Below are 19,473 nucleotides of genomic sequence, written 5' to 3'. Positions count from 1 at the left end.
CTGAAAATAATTCTTTTTTTTTTTTTAAAGATTTATTTATTTATTTTATTATGAGTACACTGTAGCTGTCTTCAGACACACCAGAAGAGGGCATCCAATCTCTTTATGGATGGTTGTGAGCCACCATGTGGTTGCTGGGATTTGAACTCAGGACCTCTGGAAGAGCAGTCCGTGCTCTTAACCACTGAGCCATCTCTCCAGCCCCCTGAAAATAATTCTTGAAGGTAATACTAATCATTGTAGTGAGTATACTTTATAGTGCTTTAGTGTCTAGGTGAGTAGAGGGAGGAGCAGCACACTGAGCATTTTAAATTGTGTGGATGTTCAGGTTTACTGTATCTTGAAAGCATTTCGAGTGTTTCAGACTCTTAGATGTTAGTCATACCTAATCTTTACCCTTCTGCACCTTTTAGTCATTCTTATGTACTACTCTAAAATCCCGTTAAGGTAAGTGCAGCATGCCTTCCCATTGTGCGGATGGTGCTGCTGACAGAGATGCACACCGCTATCTTACCTGTTCTCCTTGGTTCCATTCATGGTATGGATGTGCCACATGCAGCACGCGTGGAACAGATGTGCCACGCCACCACACTACATCCATGCAGCAAATGGGAAAACCTTACAGGCGTTACCTTCACATTTTTAATTTGATCAGGTAGGACCTTTAAAGGCCCTCTTCAAAGATAAAATATGGAGTTATTTTTTTCCACAGACATATTAAATCCATGTTATGATTTGTGTGTGTGTGTGTTTTTCTTTTTCCTTGTTTGATGAAAACTTATTCACTTGTTGGGAAAATGTTGAACATTTGCTTTTTAGAGCAGGAACACGAGTGCAGTTCTATTCAGTTGTCACGTATTATTTATATAAAATAGTAAGCTGCATTACTTCACTTTTCCCCAAAAGATGAAACTACTAATTTATTTCTAAAGTTGTCACCAAGTTGTAAAGGTGATTCTAAAAGGGAAAATTGTGTTTTTTAAGAAGTGGAAACATTGAACTGTACATATTTACATAAACATTGATCTTATTTGTTTTTGAAAAATAAAATTAAAATAATTTATTATGATTAGTACATGTAATTATTTAACATGACAGTTACAATGTGCTAAGAATTAATAACAAGAAATGGGGCAAAGGGGAAACGGGGTAAGGGGGTAACATCTGAAATGTAAATAAAATATCCAATAAAAAAAACGGAAAAAAAAGAAACGGGTGAGAGGTAAGGAATCAATAAAATTTTTTAAAACAATTTCATTCAGCATGTCAGCTGGCAGGTATATTTTCAATTATATGCAGTTTCTGGGTGATTTCCTATTGAGTTGTACATAAAAAACATTCAGAATTTCCTGTAGATTTATTTTTACTTATGTGAACATTATTGAAAACATTTTAGAACATGAGTTACTATATAAATTTTTATTTCTTAAAATAGATGTTTCTACTCTCTCTGCTTTTATTTAGCATTGTCCTATGTATTAGGATGTATTTGCATTTATTTGCTACACTACTTTTTTGTACTGAAAGCTTAAATCTCTTCTCCCAAGGTTTGATTAATTGTATTTAAATAACCTTAAGATTTCTGCTCATCTGACTTACTAGCTCAGAACACAGAATGGTGGTTTACATTTTACTGGCAGAGTGTGAGGCAGGTGCTCTCTTCTTTCACTCACCATAACTACAAGGAAGACTTCTTTGCTGCTACAAGAATTGACATGTTATTTTACTAAAACCAGAGTTTTGACATTTTCTTTCAAATGCACATACATATCCATTGTATTTGTTTTATTTTAAGATTTTTTTAAATGGGAGCTATTTAATTTTTTTCCTGTCTTGACGCATATAAAATTTAATTAGATTGCAAAGTTAATACTTCTTCCTGCTTATAATTGAAGGGTTTTTTTTGTTCACTTAAAATTTTATCTGATAGATATTTGTCTACTATACTTAGACAAATAAAAGTGTCTACTATACTTAAAACACTGTCTTGGATAAAGAAAATAAAAGAGGAACCAATTGTCTCTTCAGCCTTCTCAGCCTTTCTTCTGTTCTGCAGAGACATTTGTATTTATTCTGAGAACAGAACAGTGCTGAAGGATATAGCACCCAAACACTCAAAATCAGCCCCTGCCATGCTTCAGTACTGGGTGAATTTAAAATTAGGGTTTTTTTCCTTTATTTCAGTAATCCCTGACATTTGATGACTTAGAAAATCAAGTCTTATGGAGTGATAAATCTCTTCAGTCTTCCCTCTGACATGCCTTGAGTGTAGTGTTTAGGGCTGCAATTGTTTGACAGTTGTGTCTAACTAAGGCTTGTTAATGCTTGTATACATTTAATTGTGTCATCAAACAATTTCAGTTGATACTTGAAGCTTTTAAATTATATATAATAAATTATAGACTATAGAAATATAGACAGTCATATAGACAATATGATTTAGTATGCATTTGATAGCTTTCCTTAGAAAGCTACATTACTGTTTCAGAGCTTAGAGTGAACATTAGATTCTTCATTGAAAATATTTCAGATGTCTTTAATCTTTTACTGAAGGCACTTTAATCAAATAATTGATTTTTATAAGTAGTTTACTTTAACTGAAAATTTAATTTACATATTATATGGTGGTTCTTGAATTATTTCTGTAAAAAGTAATTATATTTATTAAGTCCTAGTCAGGCAACACTAGGAATAATGTATTAAAGGACTTCCTAATATATATGTTGATATATGAAATATAGTCTTGTACATATAAAAGCTAACATTCTAAACTCTTGCTCTCAGATGCTCATGTCAACTGTTTTGAGTCAGAGCATTATCTTTTTAGACTTTAAACTTGGTGACTTAAGTGGAGATCGTCTTTAAAAGTGTTGTGTTGATACTAACCCTGAAGGTGAGGTGGAGAGCACTCTCTTCTCTCTCTGCTTCCCTCAAGTGCTTAAGCTATTTAGGTGAGTTTGTGTGAGTCACAGAACAAATAGCTAAATGCTAACTTATCCTAATCATATTGCATCTTTGCCCCCAGCCACAGCAGAGATATGTGTGGCATCCACTCCATATAGGGTAATGGAGAGGCTTACTTAAAGTCCACGTTACTCATGAAGAAATAGGTCAGCAGGGATGCTGTTTAAAGAGGCCGACCCTTCTCTAGCAGCTGAGAGCACCACCACCATGATGCTCAGCTTCCAGTGGTGTAGCAGAAGAGACTCTCAACTCTCCTTGTACCCCTGGCATATTACTGTTGTACCACCCACCACTGTGCAGCAGGCTCCTTACCTCAGAAGGCTGTTCTAAAGCAGTCTGTGCATGTCTTTTGATTGGAAATGGTGAAGTTGATTGTTTTAAAAGAGAAAAAGGAGTTTGAATTAGGAAAGAAATGATTAGGGACAATCTCTATTATGGAAATGTGTGCTACATTTTCAAATACTTGTAAATCACGATAGAGTAACTGATGCTCCTTAAGTGAGTTTCCCATGATATTTTAGTATACAGCTCATTGGGGTTCTTTCTTTGGAGGAGATTGGACACACCAGGCATCTGTAGACTTATCACACATGCACATCCATAGAGAGACTGCTTCTCCCATCCATAGACATAGTACTGCTGCCCTTTCCTCTGGATAGAAAATTAGGGTTCTTGGGCCCAAGTCATGTTTAGAACCTAATTGCTCCCTCAACCAGACACTTGGCATGTTGTAAATAGTTGAATTCTTAGAATGGTCGGTAAACAAGCCCTGATTATTCAGAATAATAAAGAGCTTAGCCAGAACTGTCATATTTCCTGGTATCAGATGTTGCGTACGTGTTGATTGTGTATGAACTCTGTATTTATATCCCTTCTCAAGCTCTCCATCCACATTAATGACTGCATTTCTGAACATCCAACTATGTCTTACCCTGGTACGATAAATCTGACCACAACTTAATTTTTGTGGCATTTCAGTCTTATATTTCAAAACTGGTCATACAAATAAACAAATTTGTACATTAAGGAAATAAAGTAAACCTGGTAATCTATTCATTCACCCTCTACTGAGTGTATGTATGTTTGTGTGTATGCATGCCTGTTGATAGGGAAAAAAGTAATACTATGTAGTTTAGCAAATGGAGAAATAAATTCTGAGTTTTTCTTTTAATTGACCACATCCAATATGCTTTTTCTTTCTCAATACTAAATATCCTTTATTCTTTTCCCCAGCACATGCCTTGAGTCGTTAGCGTCATCACCTCTTAAAACTACACCAGCTTCCTATCTGGGCTCCTCGCCTTCAGGCTCCTTATACAAAGGCTCCAGCATAAACTCACAAACTGAATTTGATTCCTGTTTTGTTTTCTTTTTGTTTGTTTGTTGTTGTTTTCTGCTTATGCTTTTTAACGAATTACACTATCTAAAGAACCACCTCTTCATTACATAGCCTTTCTTTTAAGGCCCTGTTCAGTCTGACCCCATATTTGACACTTTGTTTCTTCTCCACCCCATTCACAATAAGCTGTTTCCTCTCGTATTTCTTTGTCTTTGTGTTTGTCACTGTTGAGTTCATTTATGTTTCATGGTCTGACCCCTTCATGGCATGTCTCAGGAAGTGCACACTTTGCCCCCTTTGTTGACATGTCCATCCCCACTCTAGAATCAGAAACATGTGTCCACTAGTGTTCTTGGGGGAGCATGCGCACCTAAGTGCTGCCATTTACTGTGTGTTATTCTCCAGCTTTCCTGAATGTGTAGACTTTTCCATACACAGTGTCCCTAAGTGAGTGGCTTCCATTCTCCTTGGTGTACTTGGGACCTTCCTAGCTATTAAAGCTTACCAACCATTTCCAGAAAGTAAAGAAGCTGTGGCAGTTTTAAACTGAACTGCTCTCTCTATAGTGCTTTATTTATCTTGCACGTGCGTGTGCGTGTGTAAAAATCTAAGATGAATAGTTATGCTACAAACTATCACAAGCTTTGATACTAATAAATTATGACACTTGCTGAGTTGTGTGGAGTTCGCACCCTGATGCTTCATATATTGTTTATTTAAATAATATATTTTGGATCATAAAGGTTTTCCAGAACAGTTAGAATATGGGGTGTTTTATAAATCAGTTGACCTATATACCATCCTATAAAGGTATAAAAATAATGAGCCTGTTAAAAATTAATTACAGTTGTAAATTGATTTCCTGTTGTTGGCAGAAAGAACAGTTTATTAGCCCAGGAACAGGTTCACACTGTTTTTACATTAAGCATTTCCAGCTGAAGCTTGTTAGTGACTGCCTCTCAGATTAAGAAAAAAAACCCTCACTGTGGTACGTGAGCTCCTATTGCTAAGGTATAAATAACCAGCTCATCTCCTTCCTGAATGAGAACAAAGAACACAATAGCATAGGAAAGATGTACTAAGCAAGTATTGCATGGTCTCATTTAAGACATACGTCAAAAATATTGTATATAGAGAGAGGTATTTATTTTTCAAATTTTTTTGTGAATATATTAGGAGGTAAAGGAAATAGGTTATATACTTCAGGTTTTAATATTAAATATTTTACTTTTAATCAATACATAACTCAGCATATTTATGAAATATAATGTGAAATTCAATGTGTACAGTATACAATCATGACACCAGAACAGTAAACATCTATTTTCTTACGTAGTGACCATTTGTGTTAGAGACCTTTGTATATGTCTCTTCTAGTTAACTATAAAGTACCTAATGAAATGTTTATTCTAGGGAGGATGAAAGAGGAGAAAAACAGGCTAACACTAAAGTGTCTTTCTAAATGGCAGTCTCAGCAAACCATTTCTACAGTCTGCATTACCTAAAGTCAGACATTGTTTGCTAAGCACTAGTAATATAATGTAGTCCTTACTGGGAATGCATGACCTCAAGTTTTGTTTGTCCTCTAAAGTGTTTCTAGTAAATCCCCAGGATGCCATGTGTGCTGTATTCTTCTTCATTGGGCTTAGACATTAAGTAATTGAGACTTGATAGTTATCCTTGGGTGGCTGATTGGGATCTAAAGATGCTCATCATCTTTTATGGTGTGCTTTCTGAGATTTCCATGTCCTGTGAGCCAGTTCAAAATTTCCTTTTTAAAGATGTATTTATTTTGTATGTAAGCATGCTAGTGTACATAGAGAGACTAGAAGAGCAAATTTGGACCCTGTAACTTGAGTTGCAGGTTGTGCACCTCCCAGTGTGCTTCTTGGAGTTGAATCCAGCTCCTCTCATAAGAGTAGCAAGTATCTTAACCTCCAAGCAGTCTCTCTGCCCCTCAGAATTTTCTTTTTCTTTTCTTTCTTTTTTCTTTTCTTTTCTTTTTTCTCTTCTCTTCTCTTCTCTTCTTTTCTTGCAGAAATAATTTGTAATTATGTTTTATACTAGAAATTTTTCTAATAATGTATTTAAAATCTAAGTGGTCTTTATAGCTCTTAAATAAAAAAAAAATTCTTGTCATTTTGAAGAATAGAAATAAAAGGTAAGAATTGGGGTGGAAATGCTCAAGTTGGGGTTATATTATAATCCTCCTATAGTATTAAAAAAAAAAATGTTTTTGTCGCTCCATACTCTGACAGAGTTGTGAAAAGCAATGTAGACTCACGGCATGGAGCAGCTGACTGAAAGCCCTACTTGAGGGCAGGCTTCAAACCATAACCAATTATGTTCCTTTAAGTGGAAGATCTTACGTGGTTAAAAACCTACTCCACTGCTACATCACTATTTTATTGCCTTCCTTCACTTTCCCACCTAAGGCCATATTGTATCCGAGTGTTTTAAAAATCCTGATTAATATGGTCATAACATGCTTTAATTTTAAGAGATTTTTGTATCTTCATAGATTACTTAAACAGTTTGAAATAACAATAAAGGTTTTTAGGGTCTCTGAACACCTCATCAGTATTTATATTTTCTTCATTCAACATTCTTTCTGGATAATTATACATTCACCTACAGTTGTAATTGGTGATCCAAACCTCATCTTCCTGTGTGTCCTTCACTAATTTACCCCAGCAGGGACATTTTGCACAAAATCCAGATAAAAATAACCCAGTCAGGAAGTTGGCATTGATGTAGTCTACTGATCTTATTCTAACTTCCCCTCTTTACATATACTATTTGCTATGTGATTGGGGTTGTTTTGTGGGTAGGCCGGTGGCAAGGCGTCTAATTTTTAAAATGTTTGTTTGGTTTGGGTACTAAAGATAGAACCCCGGGGACAGTACCACCCAGCTATCCCCTCTACATCTAATCATCCTCATATACGTCTCTACATTTGGTCATAGAAAACATTTTCTCCTCTGTAGGTTTGGATATTCATCACCACAATTAAGGTACAAACCATTTTCATCATTATAAAGATCTACCTATTTTCCATTGACAGCTATACCCTTAAATCTCCCTTTCCTTCCCCAGTCTATGGTAGCTGAGATTCATCTTCCATGTATCAGTAGTTTGTGCTCATTTGCAGGTGTGTGTATCTTTGTGGCAGGTGTCCACGCCAGAAGTCAGTGTTGGGTGCCTTCCTCTGTCACACTATTTTATTATCTGAGGCAGAATTTTTTACCACTTGACTAGACTAGCTGGGCATCAAACTCTTGGGATGCCCCTGTCTTTACACTCCCCAGAGTTGTGATTGCATGTGTATATTACCATACCAGCTTTTTGTGTGGGTGCTAGGGAATCCTAACCACCTCTCCGGTTAAACAAGTTTGCCCACTGACCAATCTCCCCAGCCCCTTTCTTTGTTTTTATTGCTTAGTGCTCTGTGATGTGACTGCCAGTTTTTAAATATTAACCCATTTGACATATACATTCTTTCAAGTATTTTAGTTTGAAGGTGGTTGGTGGAGGGTTTTGATTTGACTTTTATAAATGAAGCTACTCTGAAATTTGGTCTGCAGATTTTTATATGAAGCTGTTCTCTTGCCATGTACACTGACTAACTAGCATTGGCATAAATATATGATACTGTTAACAAATTTCAATCAAATATTAGACACAGGATGTGTTGCATTTTTCTACCTACTTGCTTTCTGTTGTTATTTTTCTTTTTGATGCTTTTTGTTCCTTTTATATTTTTGTTTGAAGAATTTCCCTTGGCTATTCTTTATAGGTGGGTCTGCCAGTGGCAAATTCTCTAATTTTCTCTTGTTTAAGAATGTCCATTTCCACTTCATTTGCAAATGATAGTTTTGCCAGACACAGATTTCTCAGTTCATTTTCACCACTGTCTTCTGTCCATGGGGAGAATAAGGCTGGCCGTAAATCTGGTGTTGTTGGCTCACACACTGCAGTGCTAAGCCTGACTTACTTTCTGTTGTTTGACAAGGAGTTTCCAAGTTTTTACCTCTGTTGTTCCTCAGGGCCTGGCATCTGCATGGGCTGCGGTCCTTCCCCTCTCCACAGCCTCCTTGGGTGACCCTTGTGTTAGTTACTCCCAGGTTTCCAGCTGTACTCAACAGGGAAAAGCAGCGTATCTGAATCTATGCCATCTTATTGGATCTGGAAGTTTCCTCTCCTGTGGTTATCCTTTTCTAAACCCTGTAAGCCTTTGTTACTATTTATTATGAAATATGTTCAGGGTAATTCAAAGTTCAACTGAATGACAAACCTTCTGTAAACTTGAAATGCTAAAAATAGATACCCTGTAATGTTCAAGTAGAGGATGTTTTGTTGTTACTGTTTAGTGAGCTTTTCTCCAATGAAGATTAAGTTTTTCTGAGATGTTAATTTATAACCTACATACTCTACTTTCATTTCCTTGCTGAAACTAGAGAATGTATGAATCAATAGAAATGATAAATGTCCTTATATTTATGCAGAAATAGGAATAATTTTCTACATTTTTCTAAAAGTTTCTATTTAGAATTTTGAATTGATATGTTTGAGATTTAAGATGTTAAGCCCATAAATTATGTTTATGCTTTGATATATTCTGATTTTATTCTAGCAACATTTTAATAAACTAGGAAATTTTTTAATTTTTTAAATTTTTAACAAGGTATTCTTAAAGTGTCAGTGTATGTTTATACTATTTTATGTAACAGATGTTTTCCTGAACTATGTATTCATATGTTACTATTAGTTTTCATAGGACAAGATTGTAGAATGAATAACCCTGAAATTATGCTTTTTTTTTTGGTTTTTCGAGACAGGGTTTCTCTGTATAGCCCGGGCTGTCCTAGACCTCACTCTGTAGACCAGGCTGGCCTCAAACTCAGAAATCCGCCTGCCTCTGTCTCCCAAGTGCTGGGATTAAAGGCGTGCGCCACCACCGCCCGGCTGAAATTATGCTTTTTGTATACAAAGTTTACATGGATTATTTTGTTTAGCTTTGAATATTTTAATACTAGCTTTCTTAAAACAGCACCCTATATCCCTAAAAACTGATATCATCATTGAACTCATATTTTGGAAGTAACTTTGACTGTTAAATCTTGAAATGATATTATCATGCTTTTGTCCACTTTACATGATTGGTTTATAAATGGTAGAACTGAAAGTGATCTCAAAGTGGTTTACTTGTTCCAAGCCTTTGCACAGTCATTGTGACTGTCCTGTAAGTATAAGCTTAAATATCTGAAAATATTTTAGAAAATTTAACCTAGCTCAGTTAGAGACACATGTTATGTTTGTCCATGAAAATTGTGGGTGAAGAATAATAGGCAATGTAAGAATCTAATTAAATATGAGATAGTATTTAATTTATAGAAAAACAGAAGTTATAAGAAGTATAAGGAAAAATCACTGTCAAAGTAAGAGGTAATTAATGTATTCTCTTACATTAATAGAAGTACAAAGTAGGTCAGCCTTTTATAATAAAGGAGCTTGTAAAATTTTCAAGCATTTTAGGAAGTGAATCCGTATGGAAAACAGAAAGGGTTGCCCTTAATTTAGTTTTGCTGTGGGAGAATGTCTTAACTCTTCCATTCATTAACATTCTATTTAGGACAGGCATTAGCTCACTTAGTAAAATGCTTGCATGTATGAAGACCTGGATTTGTTCATCCACACACACTAAAAGCAAAAATATGGTACACATTTGTAATCTCAGAGCCTGGGAAACAGGCAGACCCCTGAAGCTCACTGGCCTTCCAACCTAGCCAAACTGACACATAAGCCTTGGATGTTAAGAAGAGAGACCCTGTCTCAAAAAATAAATAAAAAAGATAAATGGCTTCTGAGAAATGATACCTGAGTTCATCTTTGGCTTCCACATGCACACATACTTAAGTGTACTAAACATACACACACACTCGCACACACACACACACACACACACAGAGAGAGAGAGAGAGAGAGAGAGAGAGAGAGAGGGGAACCTACACACATACAAATAATGTTTATGTGAGAAAATGTTATATTTTAAATCATCTGTTAATAAGCTAGGACTCTTTAGTGAGTACCCATCATTATTAAACTAGGTTTTTAATGTGTATACACATAAACATTTGGGTGCGCAAACTTTACAATACTAATATTGTTATGGACTAATAGCACTGTAAGTAAATAAAGGTATCATTCAGTCTCCTTAAATTTTCTCATAAAAATATCCTTTCATTTTTAGATTACCTCCCTAGTGACTCTACAGCTGTTAACCCTAGTTGGTCATGAAGATCAACTTAATGGACCAAAATATAAATGCACAGTTTCTCTAGATTTCATCAGAGCTATTGCACGGTAAGTGTAGATTATCTGATTATGTAAAGTGCCATAGTTATGCAAATTATATACTAACTAAAATATCCTTTCTAATATAATAAAAAGTCATTTAAACAAGAGAAGATCGTTTAAGTGCTAGGATTGAATAAGTTCCATTGTAGCATCCTCTAATCTAGTTTACCAATGATGTAAAGTCAGAAGTAGTAGCTAATGTGTTATATGACAGAAATGAATTGACTGCAGTCTGTATGAAGGAAGGTTGGATTCCAGAGATCATTGGCTAACAAAGCTCATATGAATGGAAGCATGACACTTTAGACCATAAGACATCCTCTTCCACATCAGCCCTCCTGCTCGCGAATGGCAGCTCATGACACACGCTATCAAGAGCTGACTTGAGCTCCTGTCCATCCCATGTCTACAACCTTCTCCAGTTCTCTTCTTCATGTCCTTAACTGACTCTGGCTATACTACTCCTCTGTAGCTGTCTCTCTAGTGGCAGCAATTTCTTCTCTTCAAGCTGACTCCTATAAGTCTGTTTCCTACCACAAAATGATTTCCATGACCTCCTCCTCTTTCCTTGTTCTCCTTGGGATTATTACACTGCTTCAGGCTCCCAGCCATGACAGTTTGGGTGTTGAGGAATAAAGAGTGCAGTCTGTAGCATTCTCTCCTGCCCACTAGATTCCTGATGTAAACCATACATCCTAACATCTGTGCTCCCCCTTTTCATGCTTCATTCACAAGTCCTGAAGCCGTTGGTTTAGAACCCTTTTGGTGCCATTACTGCTGGAGGCCATATGTATTTCCCTTCTAGTGTGTGTGGTGGGGATGGGGACCTTCCCTGCCTAAAGAGCTTGTCACCTGCCTGTGTTCAGAACTCCCCTCCATTTCCTTAGAGGGCATTCCTCTCAAGCCGCTTGTTTTTCAGTGACACTTAACTGACCACTCCGTTCTTTAGCTCTCTTCTAGAAACCATGATTCCATGGTGCTGGTTTATCTCTTTGTTTTTTCACTGGTTTTGCTGAGTTTCATTTGCTAGCCTGTTCTCTCCACCTGACCTTTAAATGGAGTTAGTTGTTCCTTGAGGCTTGATCGTGGCATCTTTTCTCATAATGCACTTTTTTCCTAAGCAATTTTAGCTATACCTACAACTTCAACAACCATTAGTAAGTCCCATTATTGTTAAAGGCCATTTCATTTTCATATTTCATATTTCTGACCTTTATTAGACATTACAGTCCAACTCAAGACTGAACTCAGAAATTCTAACCTGTTTTCACACACAAACAAGAAAAGAAAGACTAATCTTTCCTTCCTGTATTTCCTATTTCAGCAGTCAGCACTGTGGTCTGCCGTGATGCAGAGGCCTGGAATTGAGAGGGATCTTGTTGTTCTTTTCTTGTTGTCCATACCTCCTCACTGTTCTCTGAGGTCTGTAGTCCTTCTGTAGATCACACGTTGATTGACTTTATCACTCAATGATGCTCTCTCGATCTGTAGGAGCCTCTCATCAATCTTCTCTACTCCTTTCTCTGTGTAACCCGCTGCCCTTACTACAGTCAGGAAGATCTATAACAATTAGCTTTACTCTCGTAATAGCAAGTCTCCTGTATTTTCCTACATATCGCTGGTCTTCACCCTGTGGGCTCACACTTGAGTCTTTTCTAGATTTTACATCCACCATTTTGCACGCAGCTTTTCTCCACTTATATTTAACTGTGAACTTGTGTTTCTGAAGCCTTTCAGGCATACTGTAGCTATCCTCACCGCTTCCTCTATCACTGGGAAGATGTCATTTTGACTTATGTTTATTAGTGTAAATAGTTAGCTGAGTAATTAGAGTTCATCTTCCTGAAGATATGTCCATGGGGTGAAAAGCACAGGACATCTTTATGTTTAAGCTGCTCTGTCATCAGGCTTCTGTGGGACTTTCACCTGCGTACGTATTACACAAATATTACGGATACTCTTACCCTTTCCAGTTCAGTAAAACCTTAGGTAGGAGGGAACCATGTGGATTTGTTTTGGAGGTAACATGAAGAAAAAGAGTGAAGTCTGATTCAAAATTGAGGTGTGGTAGAAGGAACAAGTCCTTCTGATGATTGTCGGAGAAATAGCTGGGCCTACTTTGAGGCGTCTGTGCTGTCCTAATGTGCTTTCTATTGCTCTGAGAGAGATCATGGCCAAATGCAACTTGGGGAGGAGAGGGCTTATTTGGCTCACTCCTGATCACTCCCTCCTATCCGTTGAGGGAAGCCAAGTTGGCAACTCAAGCAGGCAGGAACCTGGACATAGAAACTCCTGCAGAGACCATGGGCAGCTATTCCTACTGGCTTGCTTTCTATGACTCATTTACTGCTTTTTATACCACCAAGACCACCTGCCTAGGGGCATCACCACCACAGTGTACTGGGCCCACCCATATTAATCATTAATCAAAAAAAAAAACTCTACACACTTATCTATAGACTAATCTGGGAGTCTATATTTTTCAGTTGAGATTCCCTCTTCCTAGATCACTCTAGTTTGTCTAGTTTGTCACTAGAGTGATCTAGATCTAGTTTGTGTCAAACAAAACAATAACAGCTAGTCAGCAAAGTAGCAGAAAACAAACCATTAGATCGATCAGTAATTTATATTTTTAGGAAAGATACTTTAGAATTAGGAATTCTACTTTTGAAGAAAAAGCATAGGGAAGAAGTCACGGTAGAGCGTAAGCAGATAAAGGAGTTATATGGAGTTATATGTATGTAGAACTCTCACATGCCTATCAACTAAGGAAGCTTAGCAGTGAAAGGAATCAGAGTCCTGATTTCATGAGGAGCACTCACTTGTACTTGCAGGGCATGATAGGGCAGACGTCACATTCCACTCTGCTTCAGTATTCTTGATAAGAAAGTAGACTCAGCAAGCACAGCTTTGACTTCTGTTCTTATTGTACTTAACATTTATGATCCTGTTGTATACTAACGCAGTGCTTGGCTTTGGAGACCCAGAAACAAGTATGACATAGCTAAAGCTTGTGTGCATTTATGTAGTTAGCTTTTGTTTTGAAGATATGATTCTACTTAAATGCTGATAAAAAACAGAGGAAAGTTAAAAATACAAAACAAAGTAAATTTGAAGCACCAAATGTTTGCAGTGCTGTGTAAGCCTAGGATGTAGCAAGGAGTTGATCAAGCCCAGGTTGAGACAGCAGTGAACTGAACAGGGCAGATCCAGATGCTGACCTTAGTAGCAAAAAGATGAGGAAATTCTCACCTAATCTCTTCTGTTTTCTCCGTGAAAGAAGAGGCAGAATTGTGACCAAAGGCAGAAACAGTAGCAGCTTTTACTGAGAATAGTATGTAATATTGGAATCAGCGGCTGTGGGTATGGAAGCCACTGCTCACAAGAAAAGCAGCGTGCTGAGAGGGCTTGGAATTCTTGACCTTGAATTTACAGTGGCATCAATCTGTGAGACTTGTGATCTTTTCCAGCAGCATTCCATATGCTAGATACCAGGGCTGCAGAGAATAATAATTGAAATCACATACTACTGGGGTTTTGCCAGATGAGTTCAGTAGATGCTAGCAAGTGAGCTCTTGGTGTGATGAACTGTGGAGTCTGAACTGGACAGAAAGAAAGGCAAACCAGCCAGGAGCCAAGAGTTTCATGCCTAACACATAAACACTTGGTATTTGTAGGTCAGAATAAAATGAAGGGATCTGTAATCTAATTGTCCCTTAGGTGCCCCAGATACTTGAAATGGAACAAATAACATCTCAGTAGATATGTTCTGAGAGGTAGAATATTATTGAGTATATTTATTCTGAGTGTTTACAGATAAGAAGACAAATACATAGTGAGAGTACAGGTCTTGGGATGCTAAGGAAACCAAACTCCATGTTAACTGTATTTGGTGACTAGGAAATGGTGACAAGGTACATAGAAGGCTGGTGACTGGAATGGGCTGGGTTCAAGGGCAGGGATCTTACACAAGGACACCAACCTCAACTGACCGAACTGTCTGCATACATTTGAGAGATGAAACTTTATTAGCAAGAACTGAGGAGAAAACTGTGCCCTTCAGAGAGCCATGTTTTAGTTAATGCCCAGAATGAAAGAAAGAAAATTGAGTGAAGACATGAAGGACTTACAGACAGGAAGCACAGAATGTGAAGTAGAAGTGTGAAGAAGACATAGAACCAGGAGCTCTGGGGAGGAGACTATGGAATAGTCTTACTGTGTGGCATGAGGTAACCATTTGCAAATTCTCCATAGTCAATGGAAATGCCTCAAGGTTGGAAGATAAAGTTTGTTATTGACAAAAGTTGGCAGAGAAACAGATTTTCAAAACTAGCCACAAAGTATAAAAGCATAAGACAAAAATGTCTTTACTCTTAGTAAAATAATTGATAAGTTGAAATAAAAAATATAGATAAAACTAAATTCTTAAATGTATGTTATATGGTTTAGTTCTGAATTTGTAAATTCTGATTTAAGAGTTACCCATAGGTGGGCTGAGGAGACAGCAGCTCAGTGAGTAAGACATTTCCATACAAGCTTCAGGACAAAGGTTCAGATCAGCAGAACCAGGCAGTGCAGAAGGGGCATCTGTGTGTAATCCCAGCACATGAGAGATAGGGACATGATGTCTGGGTGAAGCTGCCTAGCTAGGCTAACTAGGATTGGTAAGGTCCAGATTTAGCCTCAATAAATAAAGTGGAACCTGATCAAGGAGGACACTTGACATTGTCAATGTCAAGCCTTCATGTACACATGCCAGCATGTGTGCACTAATATCATGCAAGCCTGCATACACACATATATTATACATATTCATAGATACAAAATGAATTACTCCTAGAGAAATTGTCACCCTCAGTGTATTTATCCTATTTCTTTCTAGCTGCTTACTTTAGAAAATAATTTGTGTTTCATGGGAAACAGAATCTTCTGCACTATGTGTATGTTATCTGAAATCTTAAAATTGTATTTGTATGACTCTAATGTGCATCTAAACTCAAGAAAGACCAGAAGCAAGTGCAAGTGTACCGTCTTCATAGACCAAAGTTTTCTTTAACATGATCCATTTGTCCATGGTTACTGTGGTTATGTCCACCCTGGTATTTGATATTGCCATTGTGGTCATGCTGTTGAAATTCTAAATTGTTTCAGAAGATGTATGGGGTCAGTTGGCAGGTCACTTGTTTGTTGAGAGCTGGGGGACCATAGAAGTAATTGGATACCTTGCTTAATAAATGTTTCATAAAGTAGTGATCTTGCACATTCAGTTCCCTGATTACTTAGTTGTTGGGTTTTTGTTGTTTGTTTGTTTGTTTGTTTGGGATTTGGAGGGGAGCTATCAAATCTTACAACATGGGCACTGAAGAGCATTTGCTGCTCTTGCAGAGGACCTAGCTTAGGTTCTCATCACTCACATGGCTAGCAGCTCATACTTCAGTTTCAGTGGATTCAATGCCCTCTTCTAGGCTTTGGGGACACCACAGATAAATCTTTTGTTCAATTATATGTGTGTGCCTATGAGCTGGTTTGTGCACATGAGTGCAGATAACTGCAGAAGACAGAGGTATTGGATCCTTGAAACTAGATATATAGGCAGTTGTGAGCCAACCAGGTGTGGGTGTTGGAACTCTAACCTGGGTCCTCTGCAAGAGCTCTGTGTGTTCTTAACCACTGAGCCATAACCCAGTCCTAAAAATCTTTCAGAAAAAGAAATTACACAGTATGATTTGCTTTCTTAGGGATAGTTGACTGACAAAGTAGAGACACAGAATACAGTGAATTGTCTATAAATGAGTGCTTTTTTTAGTTGTTTAGGATGTTTAAATCACACCATTTATTCTATTAGTATTTTATTGTATAAATGATGCCATAACAGCACATTTTTACTGAAACATATAAGGGTCCTATCACAAAGTAATCTGTTTTCATTTGTTTGGACAAACATCTTTCAATGGTTACTGCAGCATAGTTGTGACTCTTTGTTCTCCCTGTGCATTCTTGACTCTGTTCTCTCTGTGTGTTCTTGACTCTATGTTCCCACTGTGTTTTCTTGACTCTATGTTCTCCCTGTGTGTTATTGACTCTGATCTCCCTGTGTGTTCTTGACTGTATGTTCCCACTGTGCATTCTTGACTTTGTTCTCCCTGTGTGTTCTTGACTCTGTTCTCCCTGTGTGTTCTTGACTCTATGGTCTCCCTGTGTATTTTTGACTCTGTGTTCTCCCTGTGTGTTCTTGACTCTATGGTCTCCCTGTGTGTTCTTGACTCTATGGTCTCCCTGTGTGTTCTTGACTCTATGGTCTCCCTGTGTGTTCTTGACTCTGTGTTCTCTGTGCATTCTTAGTCTTGTAGATGTATCTTCACATTGATCATTTTATCCTCCTATCCAGTAGTCCATTGAATAATATGCTTTGGAATATACAGATAATCCTATGTTGGTGTTAGTTGTTTTTTTAACTTAACTTTTTCAGTACTCTTTGTTTTCATCAAGGACAAAACAAAAAACCAAAACAAAACAAATAAGCAAAAATAAGACATTAAATCTATTTTACTTTGTTGACAATTCAGAGCCATCAGGGGAATATATTCAGAGAGTTATACAAATACACCTTTTCTCTTCCTCATGGATGAATAAGTCTCGCCTGCTGTTTCTAGTTTCTCTTAAGACTCTTGATAAATCAGGTTACCGGCTGTAAGGATATTTTAAGATCATTACTATAGGGACTTTATTGCCAGCAGATTTCAGAGGTGAGTGAAAGGACCATGTTGGGATGTTATAGTCATATCCTTGTGCCTGCGAGGACTTAATTGAAATGTTCACTGTTTTGCTGCTTAGAAACATTCAGTATTTCTCAGGGAGGCACTTGTTATAATAAACATATTCTTCAGTTCAGCATTGGATATTTCAGTAGACAGAGTATCTCACAAATCGAGCTATTTTTAAATGTGTTTCAAAATCTGTATAACTCCCTACCCATATATTTTAAAAATATTTGGCATGTCAGTCATTTGTGTAGAAACTTTTTTAGAAAGTATATAACAAAATGATAGACAAAAAGAATAATGACGATAGTTTAATAAGTAAGAATGTGCAATTAGTGACTCAAAAAGGCTGTTCTCAAATGGATTATTATTTTTGCAGAACTGAATACTTAGGGCTTTAATTTTATACTTATTGCTAGATCATTATATCTAATTATTTTGACCATTTATTCAAATAATAAACCTCCAAGTCTGATTATTTATAGTGAAGAATGAGTTTGGAGGAAGGAAAATAATTATATGTCTCTTCCTCTGTTATTTCATTCTGCCTGCCATCAGGGTATAAAAATATACATCTACGTTGTCTGTTGTATCATATTCTTGGATCATACAGATTTAGTTGAAATGCGCATACAGGTCAGCCACTGCTAAAGACTGAAGATAATGAAAGCTACAAATGAGGACAGATGAGCTGTGCTAATATGATGTGATGATAAAACAGGTGTTTGGGAGATAAACAATGTTCTGAAGCAAACAAGATTTAAATACTTCTGCATCTCTAATTACTTCATTCTGATAATTAGGCAGCGAGCAAGTAGCTTTCAAATAAAATCTAAACATCATACAATATAGCTCAAATACAGAATGCTGAGAAGCTCTAACTTTTTGTTTTGTTTTAAGTAATTTCTGAATGGTTTAAAAGCTGTGTTTATAAGGTACATTTAAAAAATGAGTGCTGTCCCTATCCTGGTGCATCTGACAGCATTGTCCAGTTGTGATTTGCTTCCAACGTGCCTTGCAGTCATTCAGAGCTGAGCAGCAGAGAATGAGGATGCTAACATGCTATCTGTTTTTGTTTCTAGGACGGTGAACTTTGACATAATAAAATACTTGTATGATTTCTTGTGAAAACAAGCTTCAAAGCCATATGGACACTGTGACAATGACTAAGCCAAGCTGTGTTCATCCAACTACTCAGCTGCCCAGGGAAAGGAGTTCTTTGGCTCTATTGGATTTGTCCAAACAGGTGCTGGCCCAGCATGGAATCTGATGAAAATCCTCTGATTGGTCTGGGTAGATGTGAGCAGAAGACTATTTACCAGGGGCCCAGGAGTATTTGGAAGCAACGTGTTAATTATAAACAGCAGGGTTTGAGCACAATCTGTTCTACTCTTAATGATGTTATCTTAACACTGAAATTGCCTGAAACCCATTTACTTAGGACTGTGTTTTGCTCTATGAACTATCCCCTGCGCTTTGAACGTGCCAGCAGTCCTTGTTTATTTGCCCAGCCTTTTCACTTCCTCTCCACAGGAGCCTCTGCCGGCTCTTGCCAAAGCAGATTTCCTAAGGCCACTATTTTAAAAGATCATAGTTGCTAAAGTATGTGCTGTATATGCTTATCTTTTCCCCTGGTTTTCTCAAATACAAGGCAGCTTGTTGATTGTACACACAGCAGCTTTATTTCTAACTCTTTGCTTGCTAACCTGACAGTACTGGTCACTCTCAATTAACACCATTAACCACCATGGCTTTTTATCAGCATATTGTTTTCCTTCCTTTCTTTTTTCTTTTGAGTTGCTGAATTTTGAGAGCTCCACAATAAAATTCTTCCTCTTACATTAGCTGTGTTATTTGGTTCCGACTGCCTTTCTTGTTCATATTTTCTAAGTAGTTTCCTGTTACCATTGAATACTTGAAAATTGAATGGGTTTAAAGAGCTTAATTATAATCTAGTTTAAATTTTGGTGGTATTTTACTCTTTCATTCTATTTTATGAAGAAAAATTCTCATAGCCAACATTCCTAAATAGGAAGCCTTTTAATGTGATTT

At 37.1% G+C, this 19,473-nt stretch overlaps 1 protein-coding gene across 1 annotated transcript in view; it reads left to right on the top strand.

Annotated features, from left to right (window-relative positions):
* Positions 1-19,265, top strand: part of Orc5 (origin recognition complex subunit 5) — a 60,320-nt gene extending 41,055 nt beyond the window's left edge. Inside the window, exons 12-13 of the mRNA XM_028778117.1 lie at positions 10,554-10,666; positions 18,504-19,265. Of these exons, the coding sequence (XP_028633950.1) occupies positions 10,554-10,666; positions 18,504-18,549 (159 nt within the window). The 3' untranslated portion in view covers positions 18,550-19,265. The remainder of the gene's footprint in view (positions 1-10,553; positions 10,667-18,503) is intronic.
* Positions 19,266-19,473: the final 208 nt, after the last annotated feature.

The sequence above is a fragment of the Grammomys surdaster genome, unplaced genomic scaffold (assembly GCF_004785775.1).
Source record: "Grammomys surdaster isolate TR1022 unplaced genomic scaffold, NIH_TR_1.0 325, whole genome shotgun sequence".
Lineage (NCBI taxonomy): Eukaryota > Metazoa > Chordata > Mammalia > Rodentia > Muridae > Grammomys > Grammomys surdaster.
Note: the sequence above shows the minus strand (reverse complement) of the source record. Positions and strands in the feature narration are given on the sequence as shown.